Source organism: Agrilus planipennis, unplaced genomic scaffold, assembly GCF_000699045.2.
Source record: "Agrilus planipennis isolate EAB-ADULT unplaced genomic scaffold, Apla_2.0 scaffold180, whole genome shotgun sequence".
NCBI classification, from domain to species: domain Eukaryota; kingdom Metazoa; phylum Arthropoda; class Insecta; order Coleoptera; family Buprestidae; genus Agrilus; species Agrilus planipennis.
In genome coordinates this window covers 583,511-606,247 of record NW_020442427.1, presented here as the reverse complement: position 1 = coordinate 606,247, position 22,737 = coordinate 583,511, and the positions used below count along the sequence as shown (strand labels likewise).

General features: G+C 35.5%; 1 protein-coding gene across 6 annotated transcripts in view; it reads right to left on the bottom strand.

Annotated features, from left to right (window-relative positions):
* Positions 1 to 22,737, bottom strand: part of LOC108740552 — a 182,088-nt gene that overhangs the window by 27,472 nt on the left and 131,879 nt on the right. For all 6 annotated transcript variants that reach the window (XM_025980238.1, XM_025980241.1, XM_025980242.1 and 3 more), the window contains one exon: positions 1,630 to 1,723. In XM_025980238.1, the coding sequence (XP_025836023.1) occupies positions 1,630 to 1,723 (94 nt within the window). The remainder of the gene's footprint in view (positions 1 to 1,629; positions 1,724 to 22,737) is intronic.

Sequence of the window (22,737 nt, the reverse complement as noted above, 5' to 3'; positions counted from 1 at the left end):
TGGTTCGGGTGAGAATAATGAGACGGACGAAATGAAGACAGAAGAGAATGAAAGATTATCTGTGGAATATTACTGCTCCAGCATTTGCCTAAGTGATCCAAGGAAACCACGGAAAAACTTGGACCAAGGCAGACGGACCCGGAATCGAACCGGCGTCCTCCCAAATGCTAAGCAATGGTCTAAACTTCTAAACCATGCCACTCGGTACCTAACTACAAGTGGCCTAGTTGGCGATTGAGTTTTAAGGGTTACAATAAAGAAGCAAACAGAGTTCTTGGCGCCATTTAACGTTGGGAAGCCGAACAATCCTTGGCAGACAAGGTAATTCCTTTGTATCACGAGATAACTTTCAGTCCGAGTACGGAAAAAGGCAGTGGATGATACTAAATATTTGTCAAAAATCGACTATAAAAATGAGACCATTTAACAAGTCATTGGTCCCATTTTGATATTAATTATTATTATTTGTAACAGTAATAATTATTTGTATAGTCAAAACATGAGATTGATGTGTTGGTTGGTAATGGAGCAAAACAACTGTTAGCAGGCTGTGATAAAGAATGACAAACTCATACTTAAATTAAAAATAAAAGACATAAAAATGCGTTCTTTTGTCAATTTGTTGATCGAAATTGGTGTGGTAACTCAACTCAATTGTTTTTTATTACCTAGAACGTTAACGATCGTCACAAACGTCTTGGCTCGTGTTTAACGTAGCAAATGTTATCAAAACAGTCGACTCGTGAATACACCCTTTGATCTTTTTATGTAGTTAAAAAAGAAGGTACTTCGGCCATCGTTTACATACGCGACTCGCGCCAAAATAGATTTTAGACTTCGTAAATTTGAACAAGCAAAACAAATGGTTCCTCAAGCTAGCGGTTTACACAATTATATCGACTTGCCGAGTGAAGACAAGTGCACATTTGCTAATTTAAAACCGAACGTAATACTAACGGGATGTTTAGTGTAAGATCCTTTTTATCTTCATATTACTTCTGTTAATAACCGCTTGATGCTAATTAGACGATGAGCAGTCAGTTCTTAACAGTCCCTCAATAAGAAATCGAAAGGATATGGTGTGGTAAAAATCAAACATGAACAAATGCGATTTGAATTTTGATGCCCAATTGACATTGTGAAGTACTTATTCGTTCAGCATAATTAGCAAATGTGTACATTTGATTTCTTCATCAGTAAAGTGTAGAAGGCATTTAAATCACAATAAATCAAACATTTACTTCGAACAATACTTCTGTATATGCTACCGCAAAAGTCCCTAGTAGTGATAAATGATAGGATTTTGACGAAACATTCAAGATTAATCAAGATAGAATAAGAATTTGGAAGAGTAGATCTAAGATCTGTACAGATCTGCATTTTAAGAAAAAATTGCTTCCAAACAACAGTCTACATATGCTACAATTTTCAAGTGTTCTCATTGAATATCTTAGAAGAACTCTGGATCCATTACTCTAGATCTTCAGAGATTTGCCAATATCTTCGGTAGCAGTGGTAGCATTTTCTGTGTCAGAGTCATTGTTATTGACCTGCAGTGATTTAACCACCTTGTACTATCGAATACTGATGAGACTTGAATCGTAAATATTAATGTATTCAGTTAGATACCTGATGGTGAATGCCAAAAGGACGATGATGACGCCGACCAGAAGCATGGCAATTAGGACGCCCCCTATCATGTACAGACTCTCGTTCGGAGCATCTGAAACAACATGAAAAGAAAATCATTAAGTACGAATTACAGTTTATTTGACTTTTCGCTTTACAGTAATTGGCTTGATTAAACAGGTTCGTATATTTGCGAGAGTTTCAAAACGAAAGTTGAGTTTGCTTTTTTGTTTTGGTAATAAGATCCTGTTAGCGGCTTCTTTTATAAATTTCAATAATTATAACCTACATCAAGCAGTTGTAGATACTCCTCACTTATTTGCAATTTGAATATTTCATGCAATCACTATTTCACAATTCCTCTAAATTTGCGGACAAGGAAAACTGTCATAGTTTTTTCAGTAAATAACCAATTCTGTTAAATTTAGACAACAAACTTAAAGGAATTTCGATAATAGTCAGTGTGTTCGCACATGGACAACAAACTTCGGGATACGGGACCCTACAAATCATGAATAGCCTTCACGGTATATACAGAAGCCAGTGCGTGCCAGTTAGTTACACTTAAAATTATGTATTTGTTAATATGAGTATTTAAAAAAATTCATTGTATCATTCCCATGAGCTGACGCTAGTATGCAAGCTATCTCAACTCTCAACATATCCTTCATGCAAAATGGTGGGGTAAGGCGAAAAGCCTTCTTTATCCTTCCTTAGGAAATTGAGAATGGGTGAGTAATGGTAGTTAAAGAGAACAAGACGAAGCTGATAAGATAAAAATAGAATAGAAAAATGAAAGATAATCTGTAGAAGGAATACTTTGACCAAGAAGACTAGAGATAGGAAACGAATGAGATTAAAATGCGTCATCACTAATCAGGGATAGAAAATGTAACAGGGTCGCTGTGCGATGAGCCACCACCTATCAATTTTGCTATTGTCAGTTGCCAAACAGAAAATATTGATGAAGTCTCCTAGCCTATACGTCAAATCGTATACGCATTGCCTTGTTGAGCAGCGGACCATACAGAACCTCTATCCTCAAACTATTTCTATTCTTCTTGGTTTTGCTCTCAGAATGTACACGATCCGAGGACACCACAGAAAAACCTAAGACTAAGAGGGCATCTGCAATTGAACTGTTGTCCCCCATAATGGTAAGGTATCGTCGAATAACTACATATAGTCTAACTATGACATGTTCGATTTGTTATAGGTGTCTCTATGTTATTTAAGTTCCATTTTATAATGGGAAATTCTAAGGAATAACTTGTTATAACGAGCCGCATATAATATCAGAATGTTGCACTTTGGAGCAAGTCAATAAATAAATTTATGTCTAAACAAATCACATGGTGATGAGTCAAACCACAAGATTTTTTCTGCATTTCAGCTAAACTTCTGATTGTTCCTTGATGATAACGGCCTGATAAATTATAATAACCATATCAGCAGTGTACTTAGTTTGTTAGATAAAAGTCTTAAAAGCCATTTCACGCGGTTACTTTATATCCGTTAGTTAATTTTTCTATGGAAGTACATGTGATTATGAGAATCACGATTTCTGCCAGTGGTCGACTTAACATTATCTAATGTTCGAACAGCGACCGGCTGCATGTGTCTATGAGGTTTTTAATCCTGGTAAATTAAATGGAATTAATGTGAATTGCGCACTTATAATATACAACACAACGGCAAATTACAAAGTTAAATCATTTCCTTGAAAATGCCGCAACTGTCATTATAGCCGCATTATATGTCGCATTATGACAATTCGTGAATCCAGTTACTGCAATAATGCGGACAGGATAAACCAATCTGAATTTTATTTTTGCGTGAAATATGTATAAATTTTATGAGTTAATAATGCTCATAATCAATAAAAGTAATAGTTTAATACAAGTGTGTTCATACGTTAGGAAAACGACTCTTGTTAGTGGTCTTATTAACTCGTAAAATGGTTATTACAGATTAGGTTTGCAAATTAATTCAATTGAATAGGTAACAAAAAACCGTCAGTATGTAACATCATCATGCGCCCGGATTTTCCTGTGGCAATTACAGTTCCAATTACGTTTATTAGTTCGACGCTTTCTGCAAAAATCCAGTTCACCTGCGGTCTCCGTCGAGGTCAAATATCAAATGCCAATAAGCAAATATACGTGTGTACATACGCAGGCACAGTACACCAATTGAACATTCTGCTGAATACTCTGAAGGTACATGCACATGTCGGAATCAGACAAATATTGAACGAACTACTGGCGAAATTTAGCTCAGCAGAATCAATCAAGAGTTGCTCCATACAATTGCATATATATATTTATCATTTAGAAAAACTGAGAACAAAAACTAGACGAATAAAATAATTCGAAGTGGTCTGTATTCTGTCGAAACTGCCAGACGCGGATCGCGATTTCGATCTTTTTGGATCTCATCAGCGCGTCGCAGACAGCTCCGACAGAACACAGACCAACTTTCACCTGCTGTCTTAACAGTGCGTTTTAGAAAATAATACAAATAGCGCAGTAAACGCCATCTGTAGCACGATACCACATTTTAGGATTACTTATCATTTTATTCGATTAAGGTAACGTGCCTATTACGTTGAGGTTGGCTACGCCGGGATTCGTTTTCAGCAAGTAGATATCCACACAAGTGGACCTTGTTGGAGCGTACGTAATCCTAAAATGTGGTATCGTGCTACAGATGGCGTTTACTGCGCTATTTGTAGTATTTTCTAAAAACTAGACGGTCAACGAATTTCCTTCGTTCTGTTTCTTGACTCTGGATCGTCCTAGCCCATGTGTTGATCCACCATGAGTATTAACCTAACCAGATATATATATTTTCTAAATTTAAAACAATAAACTTCACATAACCGAAGACGCTTTGCTTAATGCAAAACTATGAGGCATTTTCATTTAAGAGATCACGTTTAATCATCAACTAGGTTAGATTTGTTTGTTTCATTTTGGCTTTTGGAAGAAGGCAGTTGTTGTAAATTGGATTTAAATTAATAAACGATTCAAAGGTTTACCAAGAAGGCCCGATTTTTATTCAGAATTCCGAACTCATCATGATAACAGGTGTTATTCATTCTTTCTTCAGTCATCACAATTTAATAAGATTCAAACGTTCATTATTCTGAAGAGCAGTGCCTAGTCGAATTTGTGAATCCCGGACTTTACAGATCGGTTACAAGTACAAAAAATAATGCTGGCGATTATAAATTAATGTGAAACAGACAATTACGTAATTCATGTGAAACTTCGCGGTTCAGAAACGGTAACAGTAGACCTTGACTTCTTTTCGTGAACTTTGCCGGGAATCGAGCTACTTGACCTCAGACGGAGTCGAGCTGATGACCTCGCAACCGACTGAGAACCCGACGACCGCCCGATGGACGTTCGAACATGGACAGTTCATAGTCATATTGTGATGGTTGACCACGTTCCACGGTTAATGTATTTTTTTGTATTACATTATACATGAGGATCAAGAGGCACCGATACATTATGGTTTATTTTGCGAATAATAATACTAGGTAGGTATCTACATGAATAATAGCTGTAAAAAATTACGAAGGCGAGTATCACGTAAAGTTCATGGCGATACAATCGTTTATGGTCTATTTGTGGTCAGTGAATCGCTTAAAGAAGCAACCCCTCCAATCTTTACCACATTGCTTGAAAAAGGTCAAAACCGGAAAAGTACAATCTTGTAACGCGGATATAATTCGTTTATATCATTGGGGATCAGTAGACTTAGTAGTAGTCAGGTCATCTCCTAAAGGGACCGGTAAGGAGTTCGGTACATACTTGGAAAGGGGTTCAGTGCTTGACGCAGAGTTCGGTATTGGCAGAACAGTATCCTGTATGAAGGTCCATTACTTGAAAGTGTGAAGGGGCCTGATATTAAGGAATAGATATCCGGTGAAGAGGTTCGATACTTGGAAGAGTAAGGGTGTCCAGTAAAGGGGGTCTACTAAGGGACACTGTGATCTGGTATTGGGGTCCGGTAACGAGAAGAGGGACCTGATTGGGGGGTAAGGATTATGTCTGCATGGGTTATCTTAACTACTTAAGTAGCATTATTTACTTTTAATGCAGAAATGTTCCATAATTACTAAAAAACTACTACCGCAAAATAAATTCTATAATTCTCATCTCTCAGTTACATCAAAAAATCAGAAAAAGGAATTTTTATAGATTCATGATCTGACTATATGCCGTAACAATTTTTAAGGACAATGTCAAGATGTTATGCTTTTTACTTTTTCGCTATTTATATCAACAAGGAATTAAACTTTATTAATATCTGTTTGGTCACTCTTCCGGTGTTCTTGAAATTAAAAGAAGGTTGCAAATACGAGCAAATGTCTTTGACACTTTTAAATGTTGTTGACAAAATAAATATTTATTGTATAACTTATCATTTCTTTGTAAATATATTATGCTAACTGCAATTTGTTGGCCTTTAAAATAATTAAACAATCACACAAACCCAAGCAGTATGTCTTTCTTTTTTGTTGAATTGGCGACAAGGGCAAAACATCATTTAACATCGAGAATTAGTTGCTGCATCCGGTATCCAAGATTAAACAAAAATTGTCCAAAAATAACACTTTTTGGTCATTATTTCTATTAACCTGACGGCATATTAAAAACTGGCTATATTTATTATCACTTTTTTTATACGTGGTTTTATCTGTTCTTCATTTCCGTTTCCTACTTTGGCTTGAAAATGTCGAAAACAATGACCTGGATGACTAATTTTTTACAACTTCCAGGTATGTCAATTTAACTGAACTCATGGCCCATAAGCCACTTGAGCGACGAACATTCTAGTTCTCTTAGAAGAATTAATATTTAGACTGAATGTCATTTACAAGTAATATGTTGTGTGTGCATATATGAACATTATTAGATGATATTATTTATTCAAATTTTAAGACAAATTCATAAATATTCGAAGACCAAAGTACAGAATGCATGGAATATTTAAATTGCGTCATCAGCATGTGTTTGTAAACAGTTTTTAGGCGGATTCCAAATGGACTCTTACCATTCAAAAAAATTCTAGTTCTAGTAAATTCGGTAACATGTTTTTAGATTATTATTGGAGCTCGTCTAGTCTTATAATTATAATTTCGTCAATGACATTGCATAATTCCTAATAATTGATAAACAAATTAGAATGATTCGTAGTTTTGCATATCACGACAAATTGTTTATTAATTTTAACCATTTTAAATCTATTGCCTTTTAAATTTTTAGAAACATCTGAGGAATTCGAAGCACGCAAATGGGTTTGACACAAAACGAAAGAAACCGTTTTACAACTGTCATAATGATCGATGTTTGATGAGCTTTTTACTTTATGACGATTTGTAATAATTAGACTATAATGTTTATAGGTTTTGACACTAAGCATCGGAAGTCGACGTGCATTTCCTTTGCCCTAGCATGCGGAGTAAAACCACTACCACTACGAATTCAACTCTGACGGCTTGGCAGACCAGAAGATTTCCCTCCTGAAGGTTCCGACCTCCTGTAGTATAACCTGTAGTATAAGTCTCCATTACTGATCGAGGAACAAGTCCTCTGCCAGTTGGATCACTTGTACTCCGACAATGGTAAGCTATCTCGGGTTCATGGGATCACCACCTTCTCCTGACCCTTTACACTCTTGTCGGCCGGACTGGCCGGTTCCTTTTTGATAAGCGGAACAATTGGGACCCCCAAACACCCATCTTTAATAAGGTTTCGTCTTTCTCTCACATTGGGTGAGATCGGTTGGGGGTGACCTTAGTATTAAGGGTAAAAATCGTGTGGTCTGTCCGCAGAGACCGCTTAGGTTCCCAGGTTTCACTAAGCACCGCAAGTCGAAGTGTATTTCTTTTGCTGTAGCATGAGGAGTGTAACCACTAACACTACGAATCCAACCTCAGATGACTGGGCAGACAAGATTTCCCTCCTGGGACCCCTAGCCTCCTGTAGTACCAGTCTCTATCGCTGGTAGAAGGACAAGTTCTCTCTCAGTGGAATTAATTGCACTTAGAACAAACAGAATAGCTCAAAACCCCAACGCCAAAACACGACACTGTAGTTGTCCGAAGCACTTTTCGGTAACAAAGTTACCTTCTTCAGGGACTGAAGTAAACTAAACCTAAATGAGAACTAATCCTAATTTATACTGATAGTTGTTAAGGTTCAGTGAACATGACCCGAAGCCAACAAGGTAGATGTTCAATGGACCTTAACATCATCATCATAAACGTAATTAAACTAAACTAAATAGCGGAGATCCAGGGATGGGACCGTTGTCATTGTTAAGAACAATTTGTTTATTTTTATAAATGTATAAACTTTCAAAACTGTTTAGTAAACGATTATTCCTAACTTCTTTAACTAACTTAAGGTTATTAATATTAATATTATGTCCATCAGTAAGAATATGTTGGGCAACACTAGATTTTTCTTCTCTACCAAACCTAGCATGAGCTAGATGTTCTTTAAATCTGGTTTTGATTGAACGTCTAGTTTGTCCAATATATTTTTTACTACAGTCATTACAACTAATTTCATATATCCCCGACTTTTCTAAGAATGGAATTTTATCCTTAGGGTTACCAAGGAGAGTTTGAATGGAGTTGCCATTTGAACTGTAAGCAATCCGTAAACCAAGTTTTCGAAAAATACCCTCGAGTCCGCGAGTAAATCTTGGCTCGTATGGCATAGTAATAAACTTGGTTTTATTAGCATCTGTTTGAAAAGTCGTAGATCTTGAAATAAAATTCCTAAATTTTATCTTATTAATTAATTTATCAATAATGTTACAATTGTAACCATTGTCTTTTGCAATTTTCTTAATTGTACAGAGTTCCTTATTATATCTATTTTTACTAAGAGGGAAGCTAAGTAATCTGTGTACAAGGAAGTTAAAACTAGCCATTTTATGTTGAACACAATGATTAGAGTCGTTGGGTATATATCTAGAGGTATTAGTGGGTTTTCTGTAGATGTCGAATTCTAAAGAATTCCCATTTCTTATAACCAACGTATCTAAAAATGGTAATTTGCCATCTTTTTCCATTTCTACTGTAAATTTAACCGAAGGGAAACGTGAATTTAAAACATCAAGAAAGTCTTGAAGACTTCTGGAACTTAAATCGAAGATAGCAAAAATGTCGTCCACGTATCTAAGCCATATTCGAGGAAAAAACTCAAGGTGGCTAAGGTCACTTTCTTTACTTCAGTCCCTGAAGAAGGTAATTAACCTTGTTACCGAAAAGTGCTTCGGACAACTACAGTGTCGTGTTTTGGCGTTGGGGTTTGTTCTACAACAACCGCCAAAGTTTTTCCAATCTTCATAATTGCACTTACTAGTAAGCATCACCTTCTCCTGATCCTTAACACTAATGTGAGCTGGACTATCCAGTCCCATTTGATAAGTATCACGGGCAAGGTCAGTTTTGCGAACCTCAGTCACACAGCTTTGCTAAGGTTCCCCTCTTTTCCCTTATTGAGTGAAATCGATTGTGGGTGAGCTTAGTTTCAGGGGTAAACGTCGTATTGTCTGTCCGCAGGGATCGCTTAGGCTTCTATGTTTTGACACTAAACACTGCAAGTCGAAGTGCATTTCTTTTTGTCTAGTGTAGCACTAACACTACGAATCTAATCTCAAACGGCTGGACAGACATGGAGATTTCCCTTCTGGGGCCCCCGGCTTCCTGCAGTACTACTCTCCATTACTGATCGAGAAACAATCTGCCAATTTAGGTTCATGAGATCCCCACCTTCTCCCGATCCTTGATACTCTGTCAACCGGGCTACCCGGCTCCCTTTTATGAGTGTAATAATGTAATAAGCAAGGTCAGCTTCGCGAATCTCCAAGGTCTTTTCCCACATTGAATGAGATAGATTGTGGGTGACCTTAGTTTTAGGGGTAAACATCGTATGGTCTGTCCGCAGGAGTTGTCTAGGTTTCTAGGTTTCGGTACTAAGCACCTGGCCCGACAACTCAGGCAATTGGTCAATATCATGCACCTGGTCATTTGGTTTTTATAAAAACATTCGTTTATAATACAGATTACAGCTTTCCACTATAACGGGCATTGGCTATTAAACAAATTTTTGACAATCGTCAAATCTAATTATTGGTTAATAGTTCCTCAACCATGTTTTAATTGAAGTGCATTTTATCCTTCATCTATGTACGTCAAACATTATTAACTCTAAAACTAGCATCGTATTTATTGTACAAAGTTGAATAAATGAATTGCGTAATCAATATCTCAATTGACCAAATGAGAGCATTATTTGACCGTTTTACTACGTAAATTATGTGTGTTTTATTATCTAGGTTGTATTTTGTTTACGATTTCCTTCACTTTGTTTTCGTTTAATCGTGAGTGTATTTTTATGAATTTTTATCTATATTGTTAATTGATTGTTACACCTGTGAGTCATTTTTTGTTTCACCTTTATTATTGGAATGATTCATTCTGGTCTCTAGCCTGTGTCAATCATTTGTGAAAGATAACGATGTCATCTCTTCATTATTATCTAATACTTCTTAATGTGAGTGTTATCATGATTCATTTTAAATGGCATAAAAATTAAAAATAGAAACAGTACCATTACACATACAGTAGAATAATAATTTAATCATACCAATTGTTTTTATGATTGCTTCTCCACATTTTTTCAATACAATAGAGCTTAATACTCTCAATGGGGTTCGAGATAAACGAAAGACAGGTACTACAATTATTTTTATTCTTTTGATGGTATTCACTGGGGTAAAGTATTCCGGGTTTCCTTGCGGAAACTACTTTAGGACGGTGGATGCTACGGAAAAGTTAAAAGCGTTTGAGATGCGATGTTACAGCAGGAGGATGCTTGATGTGGATAGAGAAGGCTAGAAATGAAGAGGTATTAGAAAAAGTAGGAGAACGGAGGACGATATGGATGTCAATAAGATATAGGCGTGATCGGTTGGGATATCACCTTGTCAGACATAAAGGACTGACTAGGGATACATTAAAAGTTGAAACAGGAATTAACTAGGTAAACGTAGACCCTGATTACTGTTCGTAAATAGCAAGACAGGAAGAAGTGGAGGTACGTGTTCAACCAGTCTTATGATGATGACTACAATTTTATTAATAAAATAATTAACTTTTCTTCCAAAGGAGAACGTAGAACTATTGTTTAAATTGTTTGTGTGGCATTATCTTATTTTAGCTAAGCCATTATTATTTATTAACTAACTCACGTGGCTAATTTAAAAGGACGATAAATAATAAATAATTGAAATCACAATGCATAAACTAAATTGCTAGAATATCCTCATGTGACTAGCCAGTGCCAAAGTAACACGTATGCAAACAATTTTCATACAGTACAGCTGCCTTAAAATAGAGGACAAACATTCACTGGTTGACGAACGTAAACAATATCTATAATAATATATAAAGAAAGCGCTATTTTCTTTTTACAAACATATATTAAGAAACTGTCTAGCAATTGCTTACATTTGGCAATCGCTGTCAAAGAGTACGTACATAAAAATTCTCTCGGCAAGGTAATTCAGTTTGTAGTTTTCCAGCATGACGTTGCTATCTCGTTTTGGAAAGACTGTTGACAGTTTATATGCGTATGAAGATGAGTTTGTTATTATTGCTATTACATTTGTTATTTAGAATAAATAACAGTGGTAAGAAAAGTATTTCGTAACAGCTAGCAAACAAGACAAGTAAATAAAACCCAAAGTGTGAACATCTTAGATATAACATAGACATGAATGTTGTAATTGTAATTTTGTACATACCTAACAATAAATCAGATACACGTAACAATTGAATTAAATAAGTTACAATGCCTCCAAATAAACAGTAGAGGTAATGGAACACAGTATTATCATTGAAAGAACCACACACATATCTAACTATCATTCCTGGAAATTTTATTTATTACTTAGTATCAACTTAAGGATTTTGTCGATTTTGTTAACTTCATTTGCTTTTATTATGCAGTAGTCCAAATCTAATTACATAAAATTTATTACCCTACGACCGAATAGCGACATTAAATGGTAACATCGTGGATACCAAAGGATGGCATATGGCACAGTTATATTCACTAATTTTGCATTTTAACAGTTACCTAATTCCAAAAAGGCCTAGTAACTAATAAGATAGAGATAGATATGTAGCTACAATTTGCATCACAAACAAAGTCTTAGATATAATTTTACTGTTGTTCTTCTTCAATGGTAAAAATGTACCTAATAAGTGAAAGTGTGCACAAAGATGAGAACGTTCTTATTCCAGAACTATCGATGAAAGTGAATCCTGAAGTTTCTATGAATTCATAATAATGTTTCACACACACTCGTCTTGTGTCGACATACAAGTCAGTGACAGAGGATGATATAAATAAGTAATAAGTAAATGGTAGAACAGCACAGGAATTTCAAATATTTGACGATCAGTATTGAGGGCAGAACAATTATTCGATTCTGTATATCTTTTGCACTGTCTCATTAATTCGATAACGTGTGAATAAGCTGGAACAGTACAGTAATTGTAGTCATGAGTTAAGTTCAACTGGATAGTGGTGTTTGATATTCGGTCTTGATGGTCCTGGTGTAGGATTGATTCTTCTCCATCGATGACAACACCAACGTTTCACTAACTACCAACCATTCTGGTTATTATCTTCAGGGAATTCACAGTATACTTTACGTCTTCGCTATGTTCCCTGAGGATTTATTGGTGTTGTCAGGAGGGGAAAAACAATCCCAGATCGTAGTTATCAATCTTAAATATCAAGCATTATTCAAGTTATGAAGATTGGAAAAACTTTGGCGGTTGTTGTCCCTGAAGAAGGTAACTTTGTTACCGAAAAGTGCTTCGGACAACTACAGTGTCTTGTTTTGGCGTTGGGGTTTTGAGCTATTCTGTTTGTTCTATTATTCAAGTTGATAAAAAATAAATCACTCGTTGTATTCCAAAATATTCATTGTTCGTAAATGAGCTCTGACAAGTATAAAATATTAGGCAGCCCATAAGTTTATGTAAATTGGAGGAATCCCGTTAGCATTTTGAAATCGATCCGACTGATGGAATTAAGTAGATCTTACACATGCATTCGCAGCTCGCGCCTTTTTTTTACGATTTTGTTCCGTTTTGATTGTGAAATAAAAAAGGGGAGCAGTTGAAAGTTTTACAGCTGTTTTGCGAATGCAGACGACCTATTAAATCGGCGCTTTTTTCATTTATAAAGCTCGCAAAAGTAAAACATTCTACACCATGCGGCTAAATATTTATGTAGACGGAAGCCAAACTAAAAACACAAACAAACCTTCTATTTTTGGCGACCTGCAACCACGAAAAAGGAAAGAGGCAAAATGAAACCAAAAATGAGTTTATATCTATTTAAGCCATATGTTTACAGGACAAAGTGATAGAGCAATCGAAACACGCATAAAAGAACACATCCTAAATGTATATCTATATATATAAAAGAAAGTCGTCTTAGTTACACTATTTATAACTCAAGAACGGCTGAACCGATTTGGCTAAAAATTGGTGGGGAGGCACCTTAGAACTAGGAGTAGGACATATGATACTTTTTATCCCGTTCCCGTAAAAAAAATAGTATAAGAAAACGCTACTGACAGCTAAACGTAATGTTGTCTATGGTTAGTATGGTGTTTTATCTATAGTCAGATTTACCTGAAACTTGGCTTTAATGCTTAATGGTCTTTCATTTAATTTCTGAAAGACCTATCTCGACATTTTAAAAAATTCAACCTCCAAATGGGGGGGGGGGTAAAAAGGTGTTGCAATTTTTGTTTGGGATATACTTTATTTGTGGTTGAATTTATTTGAAACTTGGTATATGTGCTGTTTGATATTATTAATCAAATGAAAAGTGGTTGCAACGTTTCCATGGGGTATATTTTATTTGTTCTGGGATTTACTCGAAGATTGCTCATTGTTGAAATTAAACAAATACGTGTTTTGGCAATTTTTAAAAATCAACCCTTAAGGATGAAATGTTGCTACGTTTGTATTTGAAATCTAAGATGGCGACATTACATAAAATTAAAATTTTGTAAGGGTGAATTGGGAGTTAAATGGTTTTATGGAGGAAACAATATTAATTTCTGCGAGCAATGCCGCCGGGAAAAGCTAGTAGTGTATAAATAGAAAAGACAAAAAGACTGAATTTGCCGAAAATTCAAAAATCCTTTCGAATATCAATAAAGACATTATTAGAAAATTAAGAAATCAGGAAAGTTAAACATCGAAAATCAAAATAACGTAATTGAATTTAATTTCGCTTCAGAACATACGCTTTCACAGTCGGAATCCATGATATAATTATGATTCGGGCTGTAGGGCCATAGTCTAAATTTTATTATCAGTAATCATGCACTGGTTATAATTTTGATGTTAAAATATTCAAAAAATGTAATCGTACTGTGTATGACTTAATTACATTTTATGTGCGTTTTTATCTTAATAAGACAATTAACAACGATTGTTGCAAGGAAGGAACTTAATTTTATAACACTTTTTTAATTGCTGATAAATGTGTGAAAACAAACATTTAAATAGAATTCCGGAACGTAATTGTTCTGTTTTATATCCTTCCTATGCGTCTTTGGAAAAATCTCTGATTGTCAAGGTTTGTGAGCGATAAAGCTTAGATACACAGAATTCATCAGTTTAATCCACAACGACTTAACGATGACATGCAAATGGCGTAATATTTACTTCACACCTTCACATACTCGTTTTCATAAATTACTTGCTTTAGGAAAAGTTTCATTTCGAAAAACGTCAATACAACCGTAACAAATTAGTTGATCATGAAGATATTCACATGGAATATTGACAAAATGTAGTAGAATGCGTTAGAAAACAAAAAACTTAGGAATATGAAAGTAAAACAAATGCAGAACATTCAGTTTTTGGTCAGAAATTATTGAAACTACTAAATGGCAATTTGGAACTTCATTCGTTCACTAACCATCAAGTAACTAACATTGTATCGCCATCTAGTGTTATTTACTGTTAGCTGTAGTACTTAATAGTGTTTGACAATATCCTTTCAAAGATTACTTGTTAAACTGAATTATTCACCTCAAAGGTCTGTCGTCATTATTTTTTCTACATGTATACCTTAGTTAAATACTATAGAGAGCAGACTTATGTGGTTTTTTTTGGAAAACAATAAGTAAATGCTTTTTACATGACAATGTCAAACTTCTTTTGCACATGAAAAAATGTTTATGTTCGTGCTAATCAATTTTGTTTTAATTTACTATGTAAATTTTATGACGGAAAATCAATTACAGTTTCAAAACACGAAGGTAGTAAAATTTAAAGAAATTCCCATTATCAAAATGGTGCTAAGTGATAGAGAAATGGAGCATCCAATGTTAATGAATAGTCACGATTTTTTCTCCACAAAAGAAACAACCTTATTAACCATTGAAGGTCATTCAAAACAGGCATGAAATTGGTGATGTTCCGATTAAGTTTTCATGGAAAATGTACTCTTTTGATAATACACATAATGGAAGCATTTTGATTATTTTGTGCTATTAGGTATCCATTAGTGTTTCTAGATCAATTCTTTTTGTGTATTGTCAGGTGTTTCACACTCTGGAAAATGTTAAATATTTAAAATGTTACTACGAGGCAATTTTATTTGCTAAGAATTTTTTCAAACTTCAACAACGTTTGTGGGAATTGAAGAGTCCGAGGTTGAGTAAATCGATGGGGTACAGACCATCCCAAATCAGTTAATACTCGCTACTACATACTCATCCCACCGATATATTCTTAAGTAGTAAACCACGGATTATCTGTTAAGTACACGTGGACCGTAGCGATTAAAAATTTAAACGCTTTGCAACCTTTTTTTTATTTGTAAATGCGTAATAAAACTTCAGCTAATTACTGCACAACTGCTCTAAGCCGGTTTTAATTCGTACTTGGCATTTGGAGTGATGGTGTAATTGAAGCTTCCTCTTTAACTGCCATGTTTAATTAATTACCACAGATGCCATTCGGAATATGGGCTCTTCTCAGCTTAGCAATAAAAATTACATCAGTAACTCTACCGAGAAAACAGAAATACAAATTTCTATTGTTTCTCTTCATTGCTCCTATTTCAGTGATAAAGGGTGGAGGGGTGTGTTGCATAAATTTCAATTATGTGTTTTACAATTTTTCTTATTTATTATTTACTAGCGACCCGCCCCAACTTCGCACAAGTGCAATGCTGATACTAAATATGTATATTTTTGTTTTGTTTAGATTATTATCGAGAAGGGGAAATCTTCAGAAAATACCGCCTGAACATAATAAATATACTACAGAATGTCTTTATATACAACATTCACAGTTTTTTTTCATTAGACATTGTCATTAGACAATACAAGCCGCAACCGCTATGTCCCTGCATTTTAAATCTGTAATATCTTCGAAAATATTCATTTAAATTACATGCTGTAAAGGGCCATATTGATTAATATTAAATGCACAATGTATTTAAAAAAGTACTTAATTGGATAAGAATTAATGCTGTATTGCTTAAAATCTCTTCGTAAATAAGCCATTATTTCTCGTAAAAAGTAAAGGATAAAAAATGGTTAATGTGGGTTATCCCTAAGAGATAGACATACATCATCGCGGACTTTTTTGTAGACCCTTTTAAGATGTACAATATTGTAGTACATTCTTTTGATCTATCTCGTAGGGTTCAGCCAGCGTTTGCAATGTAAGCGCAAAAAATGTGTTTATTTACGACATTACATTAGAAACCTCTAAAATTATCAGTGTTTCCCTACTATATTATGCATGTATTATACATATAAACCTTCCTCTTGAATCACTCTATCTTTTAAAAAAAAGCGCATCAAAATCTGTTGGGTAGTTTTAAAGATTTAAGCATACATAGGGACAGACAGCGGGAAAGCGACTTTGTTTTATACTATGTAGTGATTATATAATTAACAACAAATGGTAGCATATAAATCATAATTATTCAGATACTTACAGGATGCGTTAAGACTTGTGACAATTTCAAAATTGTGGTTATTGAAAATTCGAAATAAAGAAACAAAATGTACGTTCTGATGACGATACGTATGATTAAAGAACATCATCATCAGAAGGTCGTCAGTCCTAAGACTGATGACACGCACCTTCACTCTTTACTATCATAAGCTAATTTTCGCATTTCCCTAACACTAGAACAACCTATATCCTTAACTATTTGCGAACAGTCAAATTTTTCAATTTCCCTACTTGCTTCATTGTCCTAACATTCCACGCTCCTACCCTTATTGCACTTATTGATGACATCCCCCGAGTTAGTCCTCGCCCGAGCATCCAAATGGGGGTCTAGTTTACGTCCAGATTGCTTTACCCCAGAGGACGCCATCATTTAATTTCTGTAGTTGTACGTTTTACTCTGGATCATATTGTGGTGGTTTCCCGTTGCCTTCCACATCGCAGTATTGTGCATCAGAAAACCATACTGATCTTTGTGATCTCTGCCACTCTGAGTACTGAAAGAGCTGCTGCCCTCTTTCAGGGATTTGTCTTAGTCTGGTTTCTCTTTAAGAACTCTCCCATAATGGTTGAACCTATGGTCCGATTCCCTAAATCATCAAAACTCGTAAGCCGATCCACCCACTCTAGTCTGTACAAGAGTTTCGTCAAGGTTCAAGTCCCGTTGGATCAGAAAGATGTGAAACGCTTCACGATTTTGCTTGTTATCCTTGCGCAGGGATAAAGATATCTGATTTGATAAGCTGACATGACACGTGAAAACGATTTAAAAAAAATCACATTAAGTTAATAACATATTTCTATTCAAAAAGTTCAGTCACAGTTATGTAAAAACAATGTTCATTGTTCATTTCATCTTTTTTGGATTTCTTCTACTGAAACGAGGAAACAATAGTATTTAAAATATTTGATATTTTTGAGTATCACGGTTTTGTGAAAGAACCTTGAGATAAGGTACGTGCGTGTATTTTTCTTAATTAGCTAGAGATAAAGAAAATTTAAACCGGCGCACTTAGGCACAAGGTTATCATAAACCGCATGTTTCTATTAAATACCTATGGTACTAAGAACGTATATTATTAATGACCTATTGTACTATGGAGCATACTTTCATATGGAATTTTGATTTGTAATTTGTTGTATTGTACTATATTTTACGTGCACATACCTTCATTTCAAAATATCGCACGCACAATAATAATTACAAATGGTAATTAAAATCTGGGTACTTAATTGCATAAGTCCTTTTAACGTTAATACCTTTAGAGATTCAAAGATCCTGGTACAGACATATCAGAAGCAGAAACAAGAGCAAAGAGGACACAGGAAGACTGCAAAAAGTGATGATAGAGATATAGAGATTGCTTCAGGATAGGAAGAAGTGGATTTGCACGTCCAACCTGACATCCATGATGATGATGATGATCATTATTATTATTTATTAAAACTAAATACAAGTACAATGAAGTACTACTGTTTTCTTACTTCATTCAAATGAAAATAAATGGTATCTACTTTTACTCTGTATTGTATCTGTAATGTTCTATAAAATGATTTAGAAATTTATGAATTTCTAAAAACTGAAATAATTCACCAATTGGAGCGTGTATTGCAAAAATAAATAACCGTAGCAATAGTTAGCGCGAATTCACGAGCACTATCATCATGGTTCGTTGATTATTTCAGTGTTGCTAACTACTCCACAATTAGCCGCGGGTTAAATTAATTAAAATCATCAAGATATGGTGCAAATTCTTCAAAACGAGTATTTTTTCGTCATGGAAAGTTTTGTTACATTCAGCGTAAAAAAGCAACAGATATGAAAGCAGACTGACTTCTTGAGACAGAAACTAAATCTTCGTTACAAAATCAGTATGTTTAGCCGTAAATTTTAAAGAAAAAACCAACCTATAATGATGTTTACATTATGCTTGGGGGTTGCTTCGTAATGAAGGGTTTCTTTGTAGACCATGTATAGTGATGTTAGATATTTTCTTTCTATTTTTATTCAACATTTTGGTAGAAATATCTACATTGTATAGTATAAATTAATTGAAATCGTTATGTAACAAGCCCAAAGACGTATCTCAACGGTTCAAATTACCAAATATATAGTATTCTAATTTTAAATTATTATTTGTAAAAGTAACTAAATTATGTTTTGTTTATTCGTAAAAGTTAAGAAACTACAACTTCTACAACAGATTTTCTGGCGGTTCCACGGAAGTTTCTGCAATTGTTTTAATAACGTGCTTAACCACCTTAAATGATAAAAGTAAATTAATTAGCATAAATATACATACATGTATGTACAATATCGACATGTGACTTTAATTATCCACTATGAAACCCTAACTATGCGCTAGTTAATCCACCAACATTGTTTCTCTTATCTGGGGTGATAAATCACGTGCAACATGGATTGGCATGCGTGATAGACAATTTTCTGGAAAAACTCACTTGATCCTTTTGTTGGGGCAAATATTCGCATTATTCGATATTAATGCTGTAAATTATACACTCACATAAAAGACCTTGTAAAAAAAGCTTATTATACTGGTAATTCCAAGTATAACTCAAAACTGATATGATAAGAGGGAGAGATAGAGAGAGAATTGTAATTAAGGAACCGATTTGTAATCGTTCTAGTCGATGTGCCTTTTCATATTTTTAATATTACTAGATATGCATTATTTATAAATAGCAACAAACATATTTTTACAATAAACGTTTACCGTTCATGGCCTAATAAGTACGTTGACCTGAAGTTTATTAACACATGAAGTAGGTAATAGTAGATGCACTAAATTAACAACCGTCGAATGCCTTTAATCATAAGTGGATATCTTTGTAATTGTAAGTCGATTTGTCCTGCACGTTGAATTCTCTGTAACTCGAATAGATGTTTGTGGTTTTTATGATCCTGAATCCAACAGTTGATACATGCAACTTATGAAGAGTACCAGTTCCAGCAATATCCATAAGCTTGAAGAGACATTTTTTAAACTCCACAGTTTACAGTGTGGGGATGTGGAGCGATTGGGAGCATATGAGACTGCAACTCTTTCTGATCTTTCCCTACTTGCCTCATTGTCCTAACATTCCACGCTCCGACTCGTGAAATATTGCACCTTTGACATTTCCGGAGGTAGTCCTCTCCCCAAAATCCATATGGTGATCTAGTTTACGTCCAGAGTGCTTTACCCCAGAGGACGCCATCGTTTGATTTCTGTAGTTGTACGTTCTATTCGGGAACATAAGGTGGTGGTTTCTCGTTTCCTTCCACATCGCAGTATTGTGCATCAAGTCTGGTTTCTCTTTAAGAACCCCCCCCCCATTATGGTTTAACCTATGGTCCAACTCCCTAAATCATCAAAACTCTTTCTGATCATCGACATATATATATCGGCTATCATACATGTCATGACAGTACGGTTGAGGAGTTAGCTGCACATAAATTCGAATTATTTGTTTTCATAAAGCGGCGTGATTGGCCTGTTGGCATTCGGAAGGACTCAATTCCGGGTCAGTCTACTTTGGTCCAAGTTTTTCTGGGTTCTCTTGACAACATGGTCTAAAGAATAGAACGCTTTTGCTGGTCTTTTACTCTTCTTCTGCCTTCATTTTATTCATCTAGTCTTTCTGTCCTTAACGACTCACCTACTTCTACGATTCCTTGAGAAGGTTGAAGAGGGGCTTCCGCCCTATCAACCACATTGCATCACCAGTGTAGATCTAGATGTATCTCGAGACCTTGGCTTCCTTTTAACTTATCAGGAGATGAAACTGGATACCTTGTTGCACTGGATGTCACCCCTGTTGCTAATTGACGTGATGGGATTAACGTGACTTAAATGGGAATAGAAGAAATTACTTTTGTGGGTTCGTGTATCTAGCAAACACTTAGTCACAACAACTATACTGCTAAATCGGACATTGCAATGGTTGCGTGTCGGTTATAGTGCCGTGACAGTGACCTCGAAACCATGGACGGAGGAGCGTTTTACCAGAAAAAAAAAACAAGATGTTTTGTTGGGTTCTTGGGGTCGTTCTCCTTCGTCCTTTGCAAAGGTAGGTAGCATAAAATAATAATCACCGCACACACTCACACAAATATACGTGTGCATGTACATATAGATATATACATGTATGGCGGGCGCCAGGTTCATTAATCCCTAAGCGTATTTTATACAACACATAGTAAGTAATAGTAGCAGCAGCAGCAGAAGCCACCGCTGAACGGATGGGAATGGGATGATGATGGAGGCAGGGCAGTCAGTCGCCTGGTTGCTGGCTCGGCCACATTTGCTTTTTTCTTTATCGTTTTGCTCGCATTAGGTAATACGATGCCATGTATTTACACAAAAAAAATGCTACCATGAAGGAAGACGAACCGACAACGGCAACAAACTCGCACCGTGGCGTGGGGACAATGTGCTCGAAAGCGACGTTGTCAGTTTTATAACGACCCATGGATGCAGTAAGAAATAAATATTGAGGATGGCTTATTGTCCATTTTTTAAATACGGTACAACATGATAAAAACCGTTTAATATTCCCAAATATGTATTCTCTGGTTATCGTTGGTCATCATCATCATCATTATCATCATAGGGTTGGGCACGTACCTTTCCTATCCTGAGCTAATTTTCGCATTTTCCTAAAACTAGAACAACCCACATCCTAAACTATTTGTAAACAGTAATCCAACCTAGATCTACCTCTACCCCTCGTAACTCCTGTTTCTGCCTCTAATATGTCTCTGCCTAAGAAGGTGTCCTACTAACCTATCTCGCCTATTTTTTTTATTGACTTCCATAGAGTCCTCTGTTCTCCTATTCTTTCTAATACCTCTTCATTTCTAACCTTTTCTACCCACGTTATCCTCATCATTCGCCNCCTACCAACCTATCTCGCCTATTTTTTATTGACTTCCATAGAGTCCTCTGTTCTCCTATTCTTTCTAATACCTCTTCATTTCTAACCTTTTCTACCCACGTTATCCTCATCATTCGCCTGTAACACCACATTTCGAAGACTTCTAACCTTTTCTTTTCCGCAGCGCCCACTGTCCGTGTATCATTGGTACTAAAGAACTGTACAGGTACAGTTCATTTTACCTTTGGTTAATGGTACAATAATATAACAAGTATTCCAAAAGTCACTTCTGTGCTTGGGACGATACAAACCAAATATGAGACTTTAATCAACAAATAAAGAGTTGCATAAAAAAATTATGGTCCATTTAAAGTCAAGGAAGATTTTAAAGCCTCACTACCTTCTAAGAGCTAACAGCTGCATTATCACAAGATTCTCAAATGTTATGACTCAGGTCATTATAGCGGGAGGTCAAACAGTTTATCAAAAACTATACACGGTCTAATGATTTTGTGAGGAATGCAATTGGTATTTCTTACTATTAAGATTGCGTTTATATTTCACGCAGAAATCATTATCAATTTGTACTTCTCAAACAAAATCAAAGTTTGAGGCACACGAACGGCAACCCTGCGTATTGTTTGTTCTCTTCAGGAATTTTCTTCTACGTACACTTATAACAGTCGCATTAAAATTCAGCACCGGACATCGAGCTAGCCGCTGCACTGCTGGGCTATGGATGTGTCAATTACAAACCTGAACTGGCAGAAAATAATTTATACCCATACGTATGTATAGGTACGTATAATAACAAACAACGACGATGGACAGAACCGGATCCCATCTTAGTTTTCTAAAAATAGCCAAACAATTACACAAATAACCGACCAAGAAACTCGCGGAATGCCGTGGCCTACCTAATTGGCCATAAAATCAGGTTTTAAGTGATTACTTCTAAACAGGTCTTAAATCTATACAAACGGAAGCGATTTTTTTAAATGTCCACGAATAACTGTAAGTACCTGAATGCGAATGAAGACACGTCCAAGTACCTTTCCAACACCGCAAATAAGGACATCTCTATATTGAGATTTAAGTCTCAAAAGTTAATCCAATTGGTTATTCCA